At 47.1% G+C, this 23,786-nt stretch overlaps 1 protein-coding gene across 1 annotated transcript in view; it reads right to left on the bottom strand.

The window, feature by feature from the left end:
- The window catches only part of LOC139579627 (cGMP-specific 3',5'-cyclic phosphodiesterase-like), a 52,661-nt gene extending 38,912 nt beyond the window's left edge, over window positions 1-13,749 (bottom strand). Inside the window, exons 1-8 of the mRNA XM_071408439.1 lie at window positions 13,417-13,749; window positions 6,750-7,147; window positions 6,535-6,695; window positions 5,858-6,025; window positions 4,784-4,873; window positions 3,640-3,720; window positions 2,807-2,896; window positions 2,230-2,367 (exon numbers count right to left, since the gene is read on the bottom strand). Coding sequence (XP_071264540.1) covers window positions 2,230-2,367; window positions 2,807-2,896; window positions 3,640-3,720; window positions 4,784-4,873; window positions 5,858-6,025; window positions 6,535-6,695; window positions 6,750-7,147; window positions 13,417-13,655 — 1,365 coding nt within the window. The 5' untranslated portion in view covers window positions 13,656-13,749. The remainder of the gene's footprint in view (window positions 1-2,229; window positions 2,368-2,806; window positions 2,897-3,639; window positions 3,721-4,783; window positions 4,874-5,857; window positions 6,026-6,534; window positions 6,696-6,749; window positions 7,148-13,416) is intronic.
- Between the last annotated feature and the right edge of the window lie 10,037 nt (window positions 13,750-23,786).

Raw genomic sequence — 23,786 nt, 5'->3', positions numbered from 1 at the left:
AGAAGAAACAATACTGCAGTCGACTGAGAAGAAACAATACTGCAGTCAACTAAGAAGAAACAATACTGCAGTCAACTAAGGAGAAACAATACTGCAGTCAACTAAGAAGAAACAATACTGCAGTCAACTAAGAAGAAACAATACTGCAGTCGACTAAGAAGAAACAATACTGCAGTCGACTAAGAAGAAACAATACTGCAGTCGACTAAGAAGAAACAATACTGCAGTCGACTGAGAAGAAACAATACTGCAGTCAACTAAGAAGAAGAAACAATACTGCAGTCAACTAAGAAGAAACAATACTGCAGTCAACTAAGAAGAAACAATACTGCAGTCAACTAAGAAGAAGAAACAATACTGCAGTCAAATAAGAAGAAACAATACTGCAGTCAACTAAGAAGAAGAAACAATACTGCAGTCAAATAAGAAGAAACAATACTGCAGTCAAATAAGAAGAAACAATAATGCAGTCAACTAAGAAGAAACAATACTGCAGTCAACTAAGAAGAAGAAACAATACTGCAGTCAAATAAGAAGAAACAATACTGCAGTCAACTAAGAAGAAGAAACAATACTGCAGTCAACTAAGAAGAAACAATACTGCAGTCAACTAAGGAGAAACAATACTGCAGTCGACTAAGAAGAAACAATACTGCAGTCAACTGAGAAGAAATAAAAGTTATGTCTTGTGTTTTATAATACAGAAAGTTATAGCTTGTGTTTTGTGTTTTATAATCCAGAAGGTTATGTTAGACTGCTGTACACCATATGTCCCACAAGTTATTATATTAAATCAAACCTTAGACTGCTATATGTCCCACAAGTTATTATATTAAATCAAACCTTAGACTGCTATATGTCCCACAAGTTATTATATTAAATCAAACCTTAGACTGCTATATGTCCCACAAGTTATTATATTAAATCAAACCTTAGACTGCTATATGTCCCACAAGTTATTATATTAAATCAAACCTTAGACTGCTATATGTCCCACAAGTTATTATATTAAATCAAACCTTAGACTGCTATATGTCCCACAAGTTATTATATTAAATCAAACCTTAGACTGCTATATGTCCCACAAGTTATTATGTTAAATCAAACCTTAGACTGCTATACCCCATATGTCCCACAAGTTATTATGTTGATTATATAAACCCATCTAATCATTATTTCAGACCTACATGGTAGGGATTAGGAGCTAGTGGTTAGGGGTTAGGAGGCATAGGGTTAGAGGGGGTTAGGGGCTAGGGCTTAGGAGCTAGGTGCTAGGGGTTAGGATCTAGGGGTTAGGTGCTAGGGGTTAGGAGCTAGGAGTTAACCTTTATTTTACTAGGCAAGTCAGTTAAGAACAAGTTCTTATTTTCAATGACAGCCTACCGGGGAACAGTAGGTTAACTACCTTGTTCAGGGGCAAAACGACAGATTTGTACCTTGTCAGCTCGGGGATTTGAACTTGCGACCTTTCGGTTACTAGTCCAACGCTCTAACCACTAGGCTACGCTGCCGGGTTACGAGCTAGGAGTTAGGAGCTAGAGGTTAGGAGCTAGGGGTTAGGAGCTAGGGTCACAGGGTTAGGGGTTAGTAGCTAGAGGATAGGAGCTAGGAGTTAGGAGCTAGGGGTTAGTGCTAGGGGTTAGGAGCTAGGGGTTAGGTGCTAGGGGTTAGGAGCTAGAGGTTAGGAGCTAGGGGTTAGGAGCTAGGGGTTAGTGCTAGGGGTTAGGAGCTAGGGGTTAGGAGCTAGGGGTTAGGAGCTAGGGGTTAGGAGCTAGGTTTTAGGAGCTAGGGGTTAGGAGCTAGGGGTTAGGAGCTAGGGGTTAGGAGCTAGGTTTTAGGAGCTAGGGGTTAGGGGTTAGGAGCTAGGGGTTAGGAGCTAGGGCTTAGGAGCTAGGGGTTAGGAGCTAGGGGTTAGGAGCTAGGGGTTAGGAGCTAGAGGTGAGGTGCTAGGGGTTAGGAGCTAGGGGTGAGGTGCTAGGGGTTAGGAGCTAGGGGTTAGGAGCTAGAGGTTAGGAGCTAGGGGTTAGGAGCTAGGGGTTAGGCTCTAGGGGTTAGGAGCTAGGGGTTAGGAGCTAGGGGTTAGGAGCTAGGGGTTAGGAGCTAGGGGCACAGGGTTAGGGGTCGGCAGAGTTCTCTTAGAATAGAAACAGTAATTTCTCTCAAACTGTCACTGTAATAGGGAGACTGTCTATCATAAAGAACAGGATATGACATCATGGTGGTGGTTACCCTGGGTCTGTCCCTGGCGATGAAAATGGTACAGTACTGAGCCCGTGAGACAGGCAGAATGGTGGCGGCCATCTTGCCCAGGAGATTCTCCATCGACTTCTGTTCCTCTGACAGCAGCCTGGCCAGGGTCAACAACACCTGAGAGACACACACACACACACACACACACACACACACACACACACACACACACACACACACACACACACACACACACACACACACACACACACACACACACACACACACACACACACACACACACACACACACACACACACACACACACACACACGAAAAGATATAACACGATGGTCGATTGATTGATTGATTGATTGATTGATTGATTGATTGATGATTGGTTGATGATTGATTGATGATTGATGATTGATTGATGATTGATTGATTGATTGATTGATTGATGATTGAGTTGATTGATTGATTGATTGATTGATTGATGATTGGTTGATGATTGATTGATTGATGATTGATTGATTGATGATTGATTGATTGATGATTGATTGATTGATTGATTGATTGATTGATTGATTGATTGATTGATTGATTGATTAGCTACCTGGCAGCGGTTGGCTTCCTGTCTGGAACTCTCAAACAGCTGAACATTGTCCAGGACCAGCCCGAGCAGACCCATGTGACAGGCCAGGACCTATCACAGAGCAGATGCACACATTAACAGCCAATCACAGAGCAGATGCACACATTAACAGCCAATCACAGAGCAGATGCACACAACAGCCAATCACTGGTCAGAGTCACTCAACAACAGCCTATCCCTGGTCAGAGTCACTCAACAACAGCCTATCACTGGTCAGAGTCACTCAACAAAAGCCAATCACTGGTCAGAGTTACTTATCAACAGCCAATCACTGGATCACTTGCTACAACAAGCCAATCATACTAGAGGTTCACCCACTAACAGCCAATCATATTAGAGGTTCACCCACTAACAGCCAATCATACTAGAGGTTCACCCACTAACAGCCAATCATACTAGAGGTTCACCCACTAACAGCCAATCATACTAGAAGTTCACCCACTAACAGCCAATCATACTAGAGGTTCACCCACTAACAGCCAATCATACTAGAAGTTCACCCACTAACAGCCAATCATACTAGAGGTTCACCCACTAACAGCCAATTATGCTACAGTTCATACTATTGTTAAACAGCCAATAACAGACAACAGTCACTCACTCAAATGTCCACTCACCTCACAGACAGACAGACAGACAGACAGACAGACAGACAGACAGACAGACAGACAGACAGACAGACAGACAGACAGACAGACAAAGACAGACAGACAGACAGACAGACAGACAGACAGACAGACAGACAGACAGACAGACAGACAGACAGACAGACAGACAGACAGACAGACAGACACCTTCTCATCCTGGTCTGTGAACAGAGAACCCTGGACATCATCACTGATCCTCTTGTTCAGTACCAGAGCTGCTCCTAGAACCTAGAGGAGGAGGAGGGAGAGAGGAGAGAGAGGAGGTGGGGAGGGGAGAGAGAGAGAGGGGGGAGAGAGGGGGAGAGAGAGAGATAAAACATTTTTTAGGGAGAATAGAGAGAGAGAAAAGAGGGAGATGGATAAACAATGAGGTAAATTTGAACTAGATTTGGAATGTCAGTTAACTTCCAGAATTGGAATTAGCCTGAACCTTGATGATATGATGCGTCCCAAATGGTCTGAGGGGAATAGGGTACACTACTTCTGTCTAGAATGGTCTGAGGAGAATAGGGTACACTACTTCTGTCTAGAATGGTCTGAGGAGAATAGGGTGCACTACTTCTGTCTAGAATGGTATGAGGGGAATAGGGTACACTACTTCTGTCTAGAATGGTATGAGGAGAATAGGGTGCACTACTTCTGTCTAGAATGGTCTGAGGAGAATAGGGTGCACTACTTCTGTCTAGAATGGTCTGAGGAGAATAGGGTGCACTACTTCTGTCTAGAATGGTCTGAGGGGAATAGGGTGCACTACTTCTGTCTAGAATGGTCTGAGGAGAATAGGGTATACTACTTCTGTCTAGAATGGTATGAGGAGAATAGGGTACACTACTTCTGTCTAGAATGGTCTGAGGAGAATAGGGTACACTACTTCTGTCTAGAATGGTCTGAGGAGAATAGGGTGCACTACTTCTGTCTAGAATGGTCTGAGGGGAATAGGGTGCACTACTTCTGTCTAGAATGGTATGAGGAGAATAGGGTGCACTACTTCTGTCTAGAATGGTCTGAGGGGAATAGGGTACACTACTTCTGTCTAGAATGGTCTGAGGGTATGAGGAGAATAGGGTACACTACTTCTGTCTAGAATGGTATGAGGAGAATAGGGTGCACTACTTCTGTCTAGAATGGTCTGAGGAGAATAGGGTGCACTACTTCTGTCTAGAATGGTCTGAGGAGAATAGGGTACACTACTTCTGTCTAGAATGGTCTGAGGAGAATAGGGTACACTACTTCTGTCTAGAATGGTCTGAGGGGAATAGGGTGCCATTTTGTAGGTCTCCATGCTGCCCACCTCCTGTCTGCTGTTCTTAATAGGGACACTCAGGACACTCTTGAGTTTGAACCCGGACGTCTGGTCCTCGTCTGTGATGAACCCGGGGTCCTGGAGGAGAGACACAACAAACGTATTCATTTTTTATTTTAACATTTATTTAGTAGATCGTCCACTCAGTAACATTTACCCCCCTCCTCCCCCCTCCTCAACCGACCACCCCCCCTCACCCCCGACTCTCCCCCCTCCTCCCCCCTCCTCCCCCCTCCACCTGAGGTAAACCACTGAGAGAGGAGACAGACAGACAAAAATAATGGTGTTCCAAAAAAGGTCCAGTTGCCAGGACCACAAATACAAATTCCATCTAGACACTGTTGCCCTAGAGCACACAAAAAACGATACGTATCTCGGCCTAAACATCAGCGCCACAGGTAACTTCCACAAAGCTGTGAACGATCTGAGAGACAAGGCAAGAAGGGCCTTCTATGTCATCAAAAGGAACATTAAACTCGACATACCAATTAGGATCTGGCTAAAAATACTTGAATCAGTTATAGAACCCATTGCCCTTTATGGTTGTGAGGTCTGGGGTCCGCTTACCAACCAAGAATTCACAAAATTGAGACTCTGCATGCAGAATTCAGCAAAAATATATTCTGTGTACAACGTAAAACACCAAATAATGCATGCAGAGCAGATTTAGGCCGATACCCGCCAATTATCAAAATCCAGAAAAGAGCTGTTAAATTCTACAACCACCTAAAAGGAAGTGATTCCCAAACCTTCCATAACAAAGCCATCACCTACAGAGAGATGAACCTGGAGAAGAGTCCCCTAAGCAAGCTGGTCCTGGGGCTCTGTTCACAAACACAAACAGACCCCACAGAGCCCCAGGACAACAGCACAATTAGACCCAACCAAATCATGAGAAAACCAAAAGATAATTACTTCACACATTGGAAAGAATTAACAAAAAAACAGAGCAAACTAGAATGTTATTTGTCCCTAAACAGAGAGTATACAGTGGCAGAATACCTGACCGACAAATAAAGCCCATTGAATTGAATTGAGAGAGAAGTAGACATTACTGTTTACCTCATAGACATCTCCTGTCATGTTCATGGGCATCCCTGTGGCAACTACATATCCCAGGATGCCCTTCACCAGCTCCAGGTGGGCATGGTTGCTGGAAGACTCTTCCCTCACGCAGCCGGGCGCCGTCAGGGAAACCACCTGGACCAATCCCCTACATCCATCCTGGTCCTGGAGGAACAACAGAAAGAATCATTCAATCAATCAATGTCAATCAACCAACTAATCAATGAATCTACCAATCAATCATCAAGCCACTCAACCAGCCAATAAATCAATCAATAAACCAGCCACTCAACCAGCCAATCAATCAACCAATCATCCAGCCACTCAACCAGCCAATCAATCAACCAATCATCAAGCCACTCAACCAGCCAATCAATCAACCAATCATCCAGCCACTCAACCAGCCAATCAATCAACCAATCATCAAGCCACTCAACCAGCCAATCAACCAGCCAATCAATCAATAAACCAGCCACTTAACCAGCCAATCAATCAATAAACCAGCCACTCAATCAGCCAATCAGTCAACCAATCATCAATCCAATCAACCAGCCAATCAATCAATCAACCAGCCACTCAACCAGCCAATCAATCAATCAATAAACCGGCCAATCAACCAACCAGCCAATCAATCAATCAGTCACCCAGCCATAACGAGCTAACAGCAGTAGTACCTGTCGGAGCAGAGACAGCGAGCAGCGCTCTGCCCACACCACCTCTATAGCATGTTGCAGGGCCCCCTGGCAGAGCTCCGCCACAGAGCCTATCCTCCCAGAGCCTCTGGCCAGTAGCTTCATCATCCAGTCACAGCCCTCACCTCGCCCACAGGGCTCACCTCGCCCACAAGGCTCACCTCGCCCACAGGGCTCACCTCGCCCACAAGGCTCACCTCGCCCACAGGATCTAGTCCTCCTCGGAGAGCGGGGTGAAGAGCGGGGTGAAGAGCGGGGTGAAGAACGGGGTGTGTGGGGACAGCGGAGGGAACGAGATGAAACGGGTGAGTGGGGGGAGCGAGGAGTACGGGGGGAGCAACTGCCCGCCTTCTCGAGTGTGAGGGGGTCACCCCACTGGGGGGTGGAGAGGGTGGAGGTCTGGTGAGGTGGGGGTTGGTGCAGGGAGGAGGGGATGGAGGGGGAGATCCACAGGGAGGGGCTGGACAGGGGGAAGGAGTCCCGGCCGCGGCCCAGGAGGAGCATGCTGGAGCTGGGGCCGGACGGAGACCTGCTGGGCCCTCTGGAGGTCTGAGGAGAGGGTAGCGTCTCCACGAACCAGCCTCCCACCATCTCCCTGACACACACACACACACACACACACAGTGTATCTTAATGCCAGCGCTACATAGCTGATTCCGCGTATCAACTCATCATCAAACCTTTCATTGGTGGAATCAGGTGTGTAGTGCTAGGGCAAAAAGACCAGGATGTAGAAAAACTAACCTATATAGAGAACTATTTAGACCAGGATGTAGAAACACTGCCCTATATAGTGCACTATTTTGACCAGGATGTAGAAACACTGTCCTATATAGAGAACTATTTAGACCAGGATGTAGAAACACTGCCCTATATAGAGCACTATTTTGACCAGGATGTAGAAACACTGCCCTATATAGTGCACTATTTTGACCAGGATGTAGAAACACTGCCCTATATAGAGCACTATTCTGACCAGGATGTAGAAACACTGCCCTATATAGACCACTATTTTGACCAGGATGTAGAAACACTGCCCTATATAGTGCACTATTTTGACCAGGATGTAGAAACACTGCCCTATATAGAGCACTATTTTGACCAGGATGTAGAAACACTGCCCTATATAGACCACTATTTTGACCAGGATGTAGAAACACTGCCCTATATAGAGCACTATTTTGACCAGGATGTAGAAACACTGCCCTATATAGAGTACTATTTTGACCAGGATGTAGAAACACTGCCCTAAATAGAGCACTATTTTGACCAGGATGTAGAAACACTGCCCTATATAGAGCACTATTGTGACCCGGATGTAGAAACACCGCCCTATATAGAGCGCTATTTTGACCAGGATGTAGAAACACTGCCCTATATAGAGCACTATTTTGACCGGGATTAAGAAACACTGCCCTATATAGAGCACTATTTTGACCAGGATGTAGAAACACTGCCCTATATAGAGCACTATTTTGCCCAGGATGTAGAAACACTGCCCTATATAGTGCACTATTGTGACCAGGATGTAGAAACACTGCCCTATATAGTGCACTATTTTGACCAGGATGTAGAAACACTTCCCTAAATAGTGCACGAAACACTGCCCTATATAGTGCGCTATTTTGACCAGGATGAAGAAACAGTACCCTATATAGTGCTCTATTTTGACCAGGATTTAGAAACACTGCCCTATATAGAGCACTATTTTGACAAGGATGTAGAAACACTGCCCTATATAGTGCACTATTTTGACCAGTATGTAGAAACACTGCCCTATATAGAGCACTATTTTGACCAGGGTGTAGAAACACTGCCCTATATAGAGCACAATTTTGTCCAGGATATAGAAACACTGCCCTATATAGAGCACTATTTTGACCAGGATGTAGAAACACTGCCCTATACAATACACTATTTAGACCAGGATGTAGAAACACTGCCCGATATAGTGCACTATTTTGACCAGGATGTAGAAACACTGCCCTATATAGAGCACTATTGTGACCAGGGTGTAGAAACACTGCCCTATATAGTGCACTATTTAGAAAAGGATGTAGAAACACTGCCCTATATAGTGCACTATTTAGACCAGGATGTAGAAACACTGCCCTATATAGTGCACTATCTTGACCAGGATGTAGAAACACTGCCCTATATAGTGCACTATCTTGACCAGGATGTAGAAACACTGCACTATACAGTGCACTATTTTGACCAGGATGTAGAAACAGTACCCTATATAGTGCACTATTTTGACCAGGATGTAGAAACACTGCCCCATATAGAGCACTATTTTGACCAGGATGTAGAAACACTGCCCTATATAGTGCACTATCTTGACCAGGACGTAGAAACACTGCCCTATATAGTGCACTATTTTGACCAGGATGAAGAAACACTGCCCCATAAAGAGCACTATTTTGACCAGGATGTAGAAACACTGCCCTATATAGAGCACTATTTTGCCCAGGATGTAGAAACACTGCCCTATATGGAGCACTATTTTGACCAGGATATAGAAACACTGCCCTATATAGTACACTATTTTGACCAGGATGTAGAAACACGGTCCTATATAGTGCACTATTGTGACCAGGATGTAGAAACACTGCCCTATATAGTGCACTATTTTGACCAGGATGTAGAAACACTGCCCTAAATAGTGCACGAAACACTGCCCTATATAGTGCACTATTTTGACCAGGATGAAGAAACAGTACCCTATATAGTGCACTATTTTGACCAGGATGTGGAAACACTGCCCTATATAGTGCACTATTGTGACCAGGATGTAGAAACACTGCCTTATATAGTGCACTATTTTGACCAGGATGTAGAAACACTTCCCTAAATAGTGCACGAAACACTGCCCTATATAGTGCGCTATTTTGACCAGGATGAAGAAACAGTACCCTATATAGTGCTCTATTTTGACCAGGATGTAGAAACACTGCCCTATATAGAGCACTATTTTGACCAGGATGAAGAAACACTGCCCTATATAGTGCACTATTTTGACCAGTATGTAGAAACACTGCCCTATATAGTGCACTATTTTGACCAGGGTGTAGAAACACTGCCCTATATAGAGCACAATTTTGTCCAGGATATAGAAACACTGCCCTATATAGTGCACTATCTTGACCAGGATGTAGAAACACTGCCCTATATAGTGCACTATCTTGACCAGGATGTAGAAACACTGCACTATACAGTGCACTATTTTGACCAGGATGTAGAAACAGTACCCTATATAGTGCACTATTTTGACCAGGATGTAGAAACACTGCCCCATATAGAGCACTATTTTGACCAGGATGTAGAAACACTGCCCTATATAGTGCACTATCTTGACCAGGACGTAGAAACACTGCCCTATATAGTGCACTATTTTGACCAGGATGAAGAAACACTGCCCCATAAAGAGCACTATTTTGACCAGGATGTAGAAACACTGCCCTATATAGAGCACTATTTTGCCCAGGATGTAGAAACACTGCCCTATATGGAGCACTATTTTGACCAGGATGTAGAAACACTGCCCTATATAGTACACTATTTTGACCAGGATGTAGAAACACGGTCCTATATAGTGCACTATTGTGACCAGGATGTAGAAACACTGCCCTATATAGTGCACTATTTTGACCAGGATGTAGAAACACTGCCCTAAATAGTGCACGAAACACTGCCCTATATAGTACACTATTTTGACCAGGATGAAGAAACAGTACCCTATATAGTGCACTATTTTGACCAGGATGTAGAAACACTGCCCTATATAGTGCACTAAACACTGCCCTATATTGTGCACTATTTTGACCAGGATGTGGAAACACTGCCCTATATAGAGCACTATTTTGACCAGGATGTAGAAACACTGCCCTATATAGTGCACTATTTTGACCAGGATGTAGAAACACTGCCCTATATAGAGCACTATTGTGACCGGGATGTAGAAACACTGCCCTATATAGAGCACTATTTTGACCAGGATGTAGAAACACTGCCCTATATAGTGCACTATTTAGACCAGGATGTAGAAACACTGCCCTATATAGTGCACTATTTTGACCAGGATGTAGAAACACTGCCCTATATAGTGCACTATTTTGACCAGGATGAAGAAACACTGCCCTATATAGTGCACTATTTTGACCAGGATGTAGAAACACTGCCCTATATAGAGCACTATTTTGACCAGGATGTAGAAACACTGCCCTATATAGTGCACTATTTTGACCAGGATGTAGAAACACTGCCCTATATAGAGCACTATTTAGACCAGGATGTAGAAACACTGCCCTATATAGAGCACTATTGTGACCAGGATGTAGAAACACTGCCCTATATAGTGCACTATTTTGACCAGGATGTAGAAACACTGTCCTATATAGTGCACTATTGTGACCAGGATGTAGAAACACTGCCCTATATAGAGCACTATTTAGACCAGGATATAGAAACACTGCCCTATATAGTGCACTATTTTGACCAGGATGTAGAAACACAGCCCTATATAGAGCACTATTTTGACCAGGATGAAGAAACACTGTCCTATATAGTGCACTATTGTGACCAGGATGTAGAAACACTGCCCTATATAGTGCACTATTTTGACCAGGATGTAGAAACACTGCCCTATATAGAGCACTATTTTGACCAGGATGTAGAAACACTGCCCTATATAGTGCACTATTTTGGCCAGGATGAAGAAACACTGCCCTATATAGTGCACTATTGTGACCAGGATGTAGAAACACTGACCTATATAGAGCACTATTGTGACCGGGATGTAGAAACACAGCCCTATATAGAGCACTATTTTGACCAGGATGAAGAAACACTGTCCTATATAGTGCACTATTGTGACCAGGATGTAGAAACACTGCCCTATATAGTGCACTATTTTGACCAGGATGTAGAAACACTGCCCTATATAGAGCACTATTTTGACCAGGATGTAGAAACACTGCCCTATATAGTGCACTATTTTGGCCAGGATGAAGAAACACTGCCCTATATAGTGCACTATTGTGACCAGGATGTAGAAACACTGACCTATATAGAGCACTATTGTGACCGGGATGTAGAAACACTGCCCTATATAGAGCACTATTTTGACCAGGATGTAGAAACTCTGCCCTATATAGAGCACTATTGTAACCAGGATGTAGAAACACTGCCCTATATAGTGTACTATCTTGACCAGGATGTAGAAACACTGCCCTATATAGTGCACTATTGTGACCAGGATGTGGAAACACTGCCCTATATAGAGCACTACTTTGACCAGGATGAAGAAACACTGCCCTATATAGAGCACTATTTTGACCAGGATGTAGAAACACTGCCCTATATAGAGCACTATTTTGACCAGGATGAAGAAACACTGCCCTATATAGAGCACTATTTTGACGAAGACCAGGATGTAGAAACACTGCCCTATATAGAGCACTATTTTGACGAAGACCAGGATGTAGAAACACTGCCCTATATAGAGCACTATTTTGACGAAGACCAGGATGTAGAAACACTGCCCTATATAGAGCACTATTTTGGCCAGGATGAAGAAACACTGCCCTATATAGTGCACTATTGTGACCAGGATGTAGAAACACTGACCTATATAGAGCACTATTGTGACCGGGATGTAGAAACACTGCCCTATATAGAGCACTATTTTGACCAGGATGTAGAAACTCTGCCCTATATAGAGCACTATTGTAACCAGGATGTAGAAACACTGCCCTATATAGTGTACTATCTTGACCAGGATGTAGAAACACTGCCCTATATAGTGCACTATTGTGACCAGGATGTGGAAACACTGCCCTATATAGAGCACTACTTTGACCAGGATGAAGAAACACTGCCCTATATAGAGCACTATTTTGACCAGGATGTAGAAACACTGCCCTATATAGAGCACTATTTTGACCAGGATGTAGAAACACTGCCCTATATAGAGCACTATTTTGACGAAGACCAGGATGAAGAAACACTGCCCTATATAGAGCACTATTTTGACGAAGACCAGGATGTAGAAACACTGCCCTATATAGAGCACTATTTTGACGAAGACCAGGATGTAGAAACACTGCCCTATATAGAGCACTATTTTGACCAGGATGTAGAAACACTGCCCTATATAGAGCACTATTGTGACCAGGATGTAGAAACACGGTCCTATATAGAGCACTATTTTGACCAGGATGTAGAAACACTGCCCTATATAGAGCACTATTTTGACCAGGATGTAGAAACACGGTCCTATATAGAGCACTATTTTGACCAGGATGTAGAAACACTGCCCTATATAGAGCACTATTTTGACCAGGATGTAGAAACACTGCCCTATATAGAGCACTATTTTGACCAGGATGTAGAAACACTGCCCTATATAGAGCACTATTTTGACGAAGACCAGGATGAAGAAACACTGCCCTATATAGAGCACTATTTTGACGAAGACCAGGATGTAGAAACACTGCCCTATATAGAGCACTATTTTGACGAAGACCAGGATGTAGAAACACTGCCCTATATAGAGCACTATTTTGACCAGGATGTAGAAACACTGCCCTATATAGAGCACTATTGTGACCAGGATGTAGAAACACGGTCCTATATAGAGCACTATTTTGACCAGGATGTAGAAACACTGCCCTATATAGAGCACTATTGTGACCAGGATGTAGAAACACGGTCCTATATAGAGCACTATTTTGACCAGGATGTAGAAACACTGCCCTATATAGAGCACTATTGTGACCAGGATGTAGAAACACTGCCCTATATAGAGCACTATTTTGACGAAGACCATGATGAAGAAACACACTTTCTACATCTCGTTCTTACCTGGATGAGTGATCATCCAGCCAATCCTCCACCCTGTTGCTGTCCACTCCACTCCCAAACCCCCACCGATGAGTCTTTGTCCGACGGCTCCACAGCGGCGAGAAAAACCAACCGGCGCTGGTCACCACAGGTTGTTCCCTTCCGCCCGGGCAGGGAGAGTCAGAAGGAGAGGAAGGGTCGGGAGTCACTCCATCCGAGGCCATCTGCTCCTGCAGCGGTTCGGACTGGAGGCAGGGCATACCGTCCGACAAGTAGCTTTGAAACAGGTCCCTTAAACTCAGTTTGAGCGACGGGAGGCCACCTCCGTTATTAATAACAGACCCATTCAGAAGCAGAGACTGAGAAGACGAGGAGCAGGATATCTTTAGGCTATAGAGCACTCTCACGATTAGAAAGAGAGAGAGAGAGAGAGAGAACGAGAGAGAGAGAACGAGAGAGACAGAGAGAGAGAGAGAGAGAGAGAGAGAGAGAGAGAGAGAGAGAGAGAGAGAGAGAGAGAGAGAGAGAGAGAGAGAGAGAGAGATAGGGAGAGAGAGAGAGACAGAGAGAGAGAGAGAGAGAGAGAGAGAGACAGAGAGAGAGAGAGAGAGAGAAAGGGAGAGAGACAGAGACAGTCACCGCTTTCAGAGCTCACCCGTTATCCTATCAGCTGTTAGAGAAACCCAGAGGGAGATATATTTAGGTTCACCTAATCCTTGAGGTCTTGATCTAATGCCGCGAGCTGGCATCACCCCGGTGTTTTATTTGGTAGGAACATTCAAGGAACGGATTAGCGTCCGATTTGGAGCTGGGACTATTAAGGACACTGAAGTCCCAGGGAATCCCTCCCCCCTCCCTCTCTCCCCTTCTCTCCATGCTGGTCCTCCCCTCCCTCCCTCCCTCTCTCCATACAGTCAGACACCTCCCCACGCTGGTCCTCCTCTCCTTCCTTCCTTCCTTCCCTCCCCACTCTGGTCCTCCTCTCCTCCCCACTCTGGTCCTCCTCTCCTCCCTTCCCTCCCTCCCCACTCTGGTCCTCCTCTCCTCCCCACGCTGGTCCTCCTCTCCTTCCTTCCTTCCTTCCCTCCCCACTCTGGTCCTCCTCTCCTCCCCACTCTGGTCCTCCTCTCCTCCCTTCCCTCCCTCCCCACTCTGGTCCTCCTCTCCTCCCCACGCTGGTCCTCCTCTCCTCCCCACGCTGGTCCTCCTCTCCTCCCCACGCTGGTCCTCCTCTCCTCCCCACGCTGGTCCTCCTCTCCTCCCCACGCTGGTCCTCCTCTCCTCCCCACGCTCCCTCCCTCCCCACGCTGGTCCTCCTCTCCTCCCCACGCTGGTCCTCCTCTCCTCCCCACGCTGGTCCTCCTCTCCTCCCCACGCTGGTCCTCCTCTCCTCCCCACGCTCCCTCCCTCCCCACGCTGGTCCTCCTCTCCTCCCCACGCTGGTCCTCCTCTCCTCCCCTCCCTCCCTCCCCACGCTGGTCCTCCTCTCCTCCCCACGCTGGTCCTCCTCTCCTCCCCACGCTGGTCCTCCTCTCCTCCCCTCCCTCCCCACGCTGGTCCTCCTCTCCTCCCCACGCTGGTCCTCCTCTCCTCCCCACGCTGGTCCTCCTCTCCTCCCCACACTGGTCCTCCTCTCCTCCCCACGCTGGTCCTCCTCTCCTCCCCACGCTGGTCCTCCTCTCCTCCCCACTCTGGTCCTCCTCTCCTCCCTTCCCTCCCTCCCCACGCTGGTCCTCCTCTCCTCCCCACGCTGGTCCTCCTCTCCTCCTCTCCTCCCCACTCTGGTCCTCCTCTCCTCCCTTCCCTCCCTCCCCACGCTGGTCCTCCTCTCCTCCCCACGCTGGTCCTCCTCTCCTCCTCTCCTCCCCACTCTGGTCCTCCTCTCCTCCTCTCCTCTCCTCCCTACTCTGGTCCTCCTCTCCTCCCCACGCTGGTCCTCCTCTCCTCCTCTCCTCCCCACGCTGGTCCTCCTCTCCTCCCCACGCTGGTCCTCCTCTCCTCCCCACTCTGGTCTTCCTCCCCTCCCCACTCTGGTCCTCCTCTCCTCCCCACGCTGGTCCTCCTCTCCTCCCCACTCTGGTCCTCCTCTCCTCCCCACGCTGGTCCTCCTCTCCTCCCCACTCTGGTCCTCCTCCCCTCCCCACTCTGGTCCTCCTCTCCTCCCCACGCTGGTCCTCCTCTCCTCCCCACTCTGGTCCTCCTCTCCTCCCCACGCTGGTCCTCCTCTCCTCCCCACGCTGGTCCTCCTCCCCTCCCTCTCTCCATACAGTCAGACACCTCCCCACTCTAAACCCTAACCATAAACCTTACCTAACCCATACCTAACCCTAACCCTTAACTAACCCTTACCTTAACCCTTAACATTAACCCTTAACTAACCCTAACCCTTAACTCTTACCTTAACATTAACTCTTAACTAACCCTAACCCTTAACTCTTACCTTAACATTAACCCTTAACTAACCCTAACCCTTAACTCTTACCTTAACATTAACTCTTAACTAACCCTAACCCTTAACTCTTACCTTAACATTAACCCTTAACTAACCCTAACCCTTAACTCTTACCTTAACATTAACTCTTAACTAACCCTAACCCTTAACTCTTACCTTAACATTAACCCTTAACTAACCCTAACCCTTAACTCTTACCTTAACATTAACCATAACTAACCCTAACCCTTAACTAACCCTTACCTTAACCCTTAACATTAACCCTTAACTAACCCTAACCCTTAACTCTTACCTTAACATTAACCATAACTAACCCTAACCATTAACTAACCCTTACCTAACCCTTAACATTAACCATAACCCTTAACTAACCCTAACCATTAACTAACCCTTACCTAACCCTTAACCTAACATTAACCATAGCCCTATATAACCCTAACCCTTAACCTAACATTAACCATAGCCCTATATAACCCTCCCAGATAGCACGTACCGCACCATATTTCAGCCACGTGGCTAATAGAAAACCTCCAGCCTTATTGTATGTCTCCCTCAAATATCAATATGCCTTGCATACTGTTGTTCATGCTAGTTATCATTGTTTTGGTTTGCAATGGACCCCGTAGTTCCACTCTCCGTACCTCCGATACCCCCTTTGTCCCACCCCCCACACATGCGGTGACCTCACCCATTGAGACCAGCATGTCCAGAGATACAACCTCTCTTATCATCACCCAGTGCCTGGGCTTGCCTCCGCTGTACCCACGCCCCACCATACCCCTGTCTGCACATTATGCCCAGAATCTATTCTACCACGCCCATAAATCTGCTCCTTTTATTCTTTGTCCCCAACGCTCTAGGCGACCAGTTTTGATAGCCTTTAGCCGCACCCTCATCCTACTACTCCTCTGTTCCTCGGGTGATGTGGAGGTAAACCCAGGCCCTGCATGTCCCCAGTCACCCTCATTTGTTGACTTCTGTGATCGAAAAAGCCTTGGCCTCATGCATGTCAACATCAGAAGCCTCCTCCCTAAGTTTGCCTTACTCACCGCTTTAGCACACTCTGCCAACCCTGATGTCCTTGCCGTGTCCGAATCCTGGCTTAGGAAGGCCACCAAAAATTCTGAGATTTCCATACCCAACTATAACACTTTCCGTCAAGATAGAACTGCCAAAGGGGGAGGAGTTGCAATCTACTGCAGAGATAGCCTGCAAAGTTCTGTCATACTTTCCAGGTCTATGCCCAAACAGTTCGAACTTCTAATTTTAAAAATTAATCTCTCCAGAAATAAGTCTCTCACTGTTGCCGCCTGCTACCGACCCCCCTCAGCTCCCAGCTGTGCCCTGGACACCATCTGTGAATTGATCGCTCCCCATCTAGCTTCAGAGTTTGTTCTGTTAGGTGACCTAAACTGGGATATGCTTAACACCCCGGCAGTCCTACAATCCAAGCTTGATGCCCTCAATCTCACACAAATCATCAAGGAACCCACCAGGTACAACCCTAAATCCGTAAACATGGGCACCCTAATAGACATTATCCTGACCAACCTGCCCTCCAAATACACCTCTGCTGTCTTCAATCAAGATCTCAGTGATCACTGCCTCATTGCCTGTATCCGCCACGGGTCCGCGGTCAAACGACCACCCCTCATCACTGTCAAACGCTCCCTAAAACACTTCTGCGAGCAGGCCTTTCTAATCGACCTGGCCCGGGTACCCTGGAAGGATATCGACCTCATCCCGTCAGTTGAGGATGCCTGCTCATTCTTTAAATGTTACTTCCTCACCATATTAGACAAGCATGCTCCGTTCAAAAAATGCAGAACCAAGAACAGATATAGCCCTTGGTTCACTCCAGACCTGACTGCCCTCGACCAGCACAAAAACATCCTGTGGCGAACTGCAATAGCATCGAAGAGCCCCCGCGATATGCAACTGTTCAGGGAAGTCAGGAACCAATACACGCAGTCAGTCAGGAAAGCAAAGGCCAGCTTTTTCAAGCAGAAATTTGCATCCTGTAGCTCTAACTCCAAAAAGTTCTGGGATACTGTAAAGTCCATGGAGAACAAGAGCACCTCCTCCCAGCTGCCCACTGCACTGAGGCTAGGTAACACGGTCACCACCGATAAATCCGTGATAATCGAAGACTTCAACAAGCATTTCTCAATGGCTGGCCATGCCTTCCTCCTGGCGACTCCAACCTTGGCCAACAGCCCCGCCCCCTCCGCTGCTACTCGCCCAAGCCTCCCCAGCTTCTCCTTTACCCAAATCCAGATAGCAGATGTTCTGAAAGAGCTGGAAAACCTGGACCCATACAAATCAGCTGGGCTTGACAATCTGGACCCCCTATTTCTGAAACTGTCCCCCGCCATTGTCGCACCCCCTATCACCAGCCTGTTCAACCTCTCCTTCGTATCATCTGAGATCCCCAAGGATTGGAAAGCTGCCGCGGTCATCCCCCTCTTCAAAGGGGGAGACACCCTGGACCCAAACTGTTACAGACCTATATCCATCCTGCCCTGCCTATCTAAGGTCTTCGAAAGCCAAGTCAACAAACAGATCACTGACCATCTCGAATCCCACCGTACCTTCTCCGCTGTGCAATCCGGTTTCCGAGCCGGTCATGGGTGCACCTCAGCCACGCTCAAGGTACTAAACGATATCATAACCGCCATCGATAAAAGACATTACTGTGCAGCCGTCTTCATCGACCTGGCCAAGGCTTTCGACTCTGTCAATCACCATATTCTTATCGGCAGACTCAGTAGCCTCGGTTTTTCTAATGACTGCCTTGCCTGGTTCACCAACTACTTTGCAGACAGAGTTCAGTGTGTCAAATCGGAGGGCATGTTGTCCGGTCCTCTGGCAGTCTCTATGGGGGTACCACAGGGTTCAATTCTCGGGCCGACTCTTTTCTCTGTATACATCAATGATGTTGCTCTTGCTGCGGGCGATTCCCTGATCCACCTCTACGCAGACGACACCATTCTATATACTTCCGGCCCTTCCTTGGACACTGTACTATCTAACCTCCAAACGAGCTTCAATGTCATACAACACTCCTTCCGTGGCCTCCAACTGCTCTTAAACGCTAGTAAAACCAAATGCATGCTTTTCAACCGTTCGCTGCCTGCACCCGCACGCCCGACTAGCATCACCACCCTGGACGGTTCCGACCTAGAATATGTGGACATCTATAAGTACCTAGGTGTCTGGCTAGACTGCAAACTCTCCTTCCAGACTCATATCAAACATCTCCAATCCAAAATCAAAGCAAGAATCGGCTTTCTATTCCGCAACAAAGCCTCCTTCACTCACGCCGCCAAACTTACCCTAGTAAAACTGACTATCCTACCGATCCTCGACTTCGGCGATGTCATCTACAAAATAGCTTCCAATACTCTACTCAGCAAACTGGATGCAGTTTATCACAGTGCCATTCGTTTTGTTACTAAAGCACCTTATACGACCCACCACTGCGACCTGTATGCCCTAGTCGGCTGGCCCTCGCTACATGTTCGTCGTCAGACCCACTGGCTCCAGGTCATCTACAAGGCTATGCTAGGTAAAGTGCCGCCTTATCTCAGTTCACTGGTCACGATGGCTACACCCACCCGCAACACGCGCTCCAGCAGGTGTATCTCACTGATCATCCCTAAAGCCAAAACCTCATTTGGACGCCTTTCCTTCCAGTTCTCTGCTGCCTGCGACTGGAACGAATTGCAAAAATCTCTGAAGTTGGAGACTTTTATCTCCCTCAACAACTTTAAAAATCTGCTATCCGAGCAGCTAACCGATCGCTGCACCTGTACATAGTCCATCTGTAAACTACCCACCCAATTTACCTACCTCACCCCCCATACTGCTTTTATTTATTTACTTTTCTGCTCTTTTGCACACCAGTATCTCTTCTTGCACATGATCATCTGATGATTTATCACTCCAGTGTTAATCTGCTAAATTGTAATTATTCGATTTATTGCCTACCTCATGCCTATTGCACACATTGTATATAGATTCTCTTTTTTGTTTTTCTACCATGTTATTGACTTGTTTATTGTTTACTCCATGTGTAACTCTGTGTTGTCTGTTCACACTGCTATGCTTTATCTTGGCCAGGTCGCAGTTGCAAATGAGAACTTGTTCTCAACTAGCCTACCTGGTTAAATAAAGGTGAAATAAATAAAAAATGGACATACCTCTGCAATAAAGGGCTCTGGAGTCTGATGACAAGGCCCAATGGCAAAAACAGGTTCACAAATGGGTCACATTTAAAAAAAAAAAAAAATGTAACTGTTTATTAATTTAACGGTGCATTTGACAATGGATCAATGACTCTTTTTTTTGACACATTAGTAAACAGCTATGGTTAAAATTGTGAGATAGTCATTGGTGCTTGCCAAATTGTAAGCATATTTTTTTAAATACATTTTTTATTAAAACTTTATTCAACTAGGCAAGTCAGTTAAGAACAAACTTTTATTTACAATGGCGGCCTACCGGGGAACAGTGGGTTTAACTGCCTTGTTCAGGGGCGGAACGACAGATTTTTACCTTGTCAGCTCGGGGATTCGATCCAGCAACCTTTCGGTTACTTGCCCAACGCTCTAACCACTAGGCTACCTGTTGCTAGGCTACCTGTCGCTAGGCTACCTGTCGCTAGGCTACCTGTCGCTAGGCTACCTGTAGCTAGGCTACCTGTCGCTAGGCTACCTACAACACTCTAACCGCTAGGCTTGTTTGAATAATGGTTTATAAATGCATGTAAAATGGTCATAAGGCAAGCTCTTGTTCCATCATGTCACCTTGCAGGGGTTTCCCTGTTGAGGAACATCCTCACTGTTGGATGGGAAGCATCATGTCACCTTGCAGGGGTTTCCCTGTTGAGGAACATCCTCACCGTTGGATGGGATGCATCATGTCACCTTGCAGGGGTTTCCCTGTTGAGGAACATCCTCACCGTTGGATGGGATGCATCATGCCACCTTGCAGGGGTTTCCCTGTTGAGGAACATCCTCACCGTTGGATGGGATGCATCATGTCACCTTGCAGGGGTTTCCCTGTTGAGGAACATCCTCACAGTTGGATGGGAGGCATCATGTCACCTTGCAGGGGTTTCCCTGTTGAGGAACATCCTCACCGTTGGATGGGAGGCATCATGTCACCTTGCAGGGGTTTCCCTGTTGAGGAACATCCTCACTGTTGGATGGGAGGCATCATGTCACCTTGCAGGGGTTTCCCTGTTGAGGAACATCCTCACCGTTGGATGGGAAGCATCATGTCACCTTGCAGGGGTTTCCCTGTTGAGGAACATCCTCACCGTTGGATGGGAGGCATCATGTCACCTTGCAGGGGTTTCCCTGTTGAGGAACATCCTCACCGTTGGATGGGAAGCATCATGTCACCTTGCAGGGGTTTCCCTGTTGAGGAACATCCTCACCGTTGGATGGGAAGCATCATGTCACCTTGCAGGGGTTTCCCTGTTGAGGAACATCCTCACCGTTGGATGGGATGCATCATGTCACCTTGCAGGGGTTTCCCTGTTGAGGAACATCCTCACCGTTGGATGGGATGCATCATGTCACCTTGCAGGGGTTTCCCTGTTGAGGAACATCCTCACCGTTGGATGGGAGGCATCATGTCACCTTGCAGGGGTTTCCCTGTTGAGGAACATCCTCACCGTTGGATGGGAGGCATCATGTCACCTTGCAGGGGTTTCCCTGTTGAGGAACATCCTCACCGTTGGATGGGAGGCATCATGTCACCTTGCAGGGGTTTCCCTGTTGAGGAACATCCTCACCGTTGGATGGGAGGCATCATGTCACCTTGCAGGGGTTTCCCTGTTGAGGAACATCCTCACCGTTGGATGGGAGGCATCATGTCACCTTGCAGGGGTTTCCCTGTTGAGGAACATCCTCACCGTTGGATGGGAGGCATCATGTCACCTTGCAGGGGTTTCCCTGTTGAGGAACATCCTCACCGTTGGATGGGAGGCATCATGTCACCTTGCAGGGGTTTCCCTGTTGAGGAACATCCTCACCGTTGGATGGGAGGCATCATGTCACCTTGCAGGGGTTTCCCTGTTGAGGAACATCCTCACCGTTGGATGGGATGCATCATGTCACCTTGCAGGGGTTTCCCTGTTGAGGAACATCCTCACCGTTGGATGGGAAGCATCATGTCACCTTGCAGGGGTTTCCCTGTTGAGGAACATCCTCACCGTTGGATGGGATGCATCATGTCACCTTGCAGGGGTTTCCCTGTTGAGGAACATCCTCACCGTTGGATGGGATGCATCATGTCACCTTGCAGGGGTTTCCCTGTTGAGGAACATCCTCACCGTTGGATGGGAGGCATCATGTCACCTTGCAGGGGTTTCCCTGTTGAGGAACATCCTCACCGTTGGATGGGAAGCATCATGTCACCTTGCAGGGGTTTCCCTGTTGAGGAACATCCTCACCGTTGGATGGGAAGCATCATGTCACCTTGCAGGGGTTTCCCTGTTGAGGAACATCCTCACCGTTGGATGGGATGCATCATGTCACCTTGCAGGGGTTTCCCTGTTGAGGAACATCCTCACCGTTGGATGGGAGGCATCATGTCACCTTGCAGGGGTTTCCCTGTTGAGGAACATCCTCACCGTTGGATGGGAAGCATCATGTCACCTTGCAGGGGTTTCCCTGTTGAGGAACATCCTCACCGTTGGATGGGAGGCATCATGTCACCTTGCAGGGGTTTCCCTGTTGAGGAACATCCTCACCGTTGGATGGGATGCATCATGTCACCTTGCAGGGGTTTCCCTGTTGAGGAACATCCTCACCGTTGGATGGGAAGCATCATGTCACCTTGCAGGGGTTTCCCTGTTGAGGAACATCCTCACCGTTGGATGGGAAGCATCATGTCACCTTGCAGGGGTTTCCCTGTTGAGGAACATCCTCACCGTTGGATGGGAAGCATCATGTCACCTTGCAGGGGTTTCCCTGTTGAGGAACATCCTCACCGTTGGATGGGAGGCATCATGTCACCTTGCAGGGGTTTCCCTGTTGAGGAACATCCTCACCGTTGGATGGGAGGCATCATGTCACCTTGCAGGGGTTTCCCTGTTGAGGAACATCCTCACCGTTGGATGGGAGGCATCATGTCACCTTGCAGGGGTTTCTCTGTTGAGGAACATCCTCACCGTTGGATGGGAGGCATCATGTCACCTTGCAGGGGTTTCCCTGTTGAGGAACATCCTCACCGTTGGATGGGATGCACTGGAGAAATTATTTATTCATCCCAGGAATCAAGGCATCAAGGCATCGGGTTGTGACCAAAACCTCCGTCCACCTAAACAGTTTCTTCCCGCAGGCTGTGACCAAAACCTCCCACATACTGAACAGTTCCCCCGGGCCAGGGGAAGAAACTGTTTTGGTCACAGCCCGGGGGGAGGTTTTGGTCATATACCCATCGTATACCCACTGTGTATTTGTATATCTGCTCATTCTCCTATAGCTCTGTGATCCATTTACCTGGTAGTACACACTGAGTGGACAAAATATTAGGAACACCATGACATAGACTGACCAGGTGAATTCAGGTGAAAGCTCTGATCCCTTATTGATGCCACATGTTAAATCCACAACTTTATTTAATTTAACCTTTATTTAACTAGGCAAGTCAGTTAAGAACAAATTCTTATTTACAATGACGGCCTATGGGGGAACGGTGGCCGACCAATCAGTGTAGATGAAGGGGAGGAGACGGCCTACCAATCAGTGTAGATGAAGGGGAGGAGACGGCCGACCAATCAGTGTAGATGAAGGGGAGGAGACGGCCGACCAATCAGTGTAGATGAAGGGGAGGAGACGGCCGACCAATCAGTGTAGATGAAGGGGAGGAGACGGCCGACCAATCAGTGTAGATGAAGGGGACGAGACGGCCGACCAATCAGTGT

This window comes from Salvelinus alpinus, chromosome 6, assembly GCF_045679555.1.
Source record: "Salvelinus alpinus chromosome 6, SLU_Salpinus.1, whole genome shotgun sequence".
NCBI classification, from domain to species: domain Eukaryota; kingdom Metazoa; phylum Chordata; class Actinopteri; order Salmoniformes; family Salmonidae; genus Salvelinus; species Salvelinus alpinus.
This window is presented reverse-complemented; position numbering and strand designations above follow the sequence as displayed.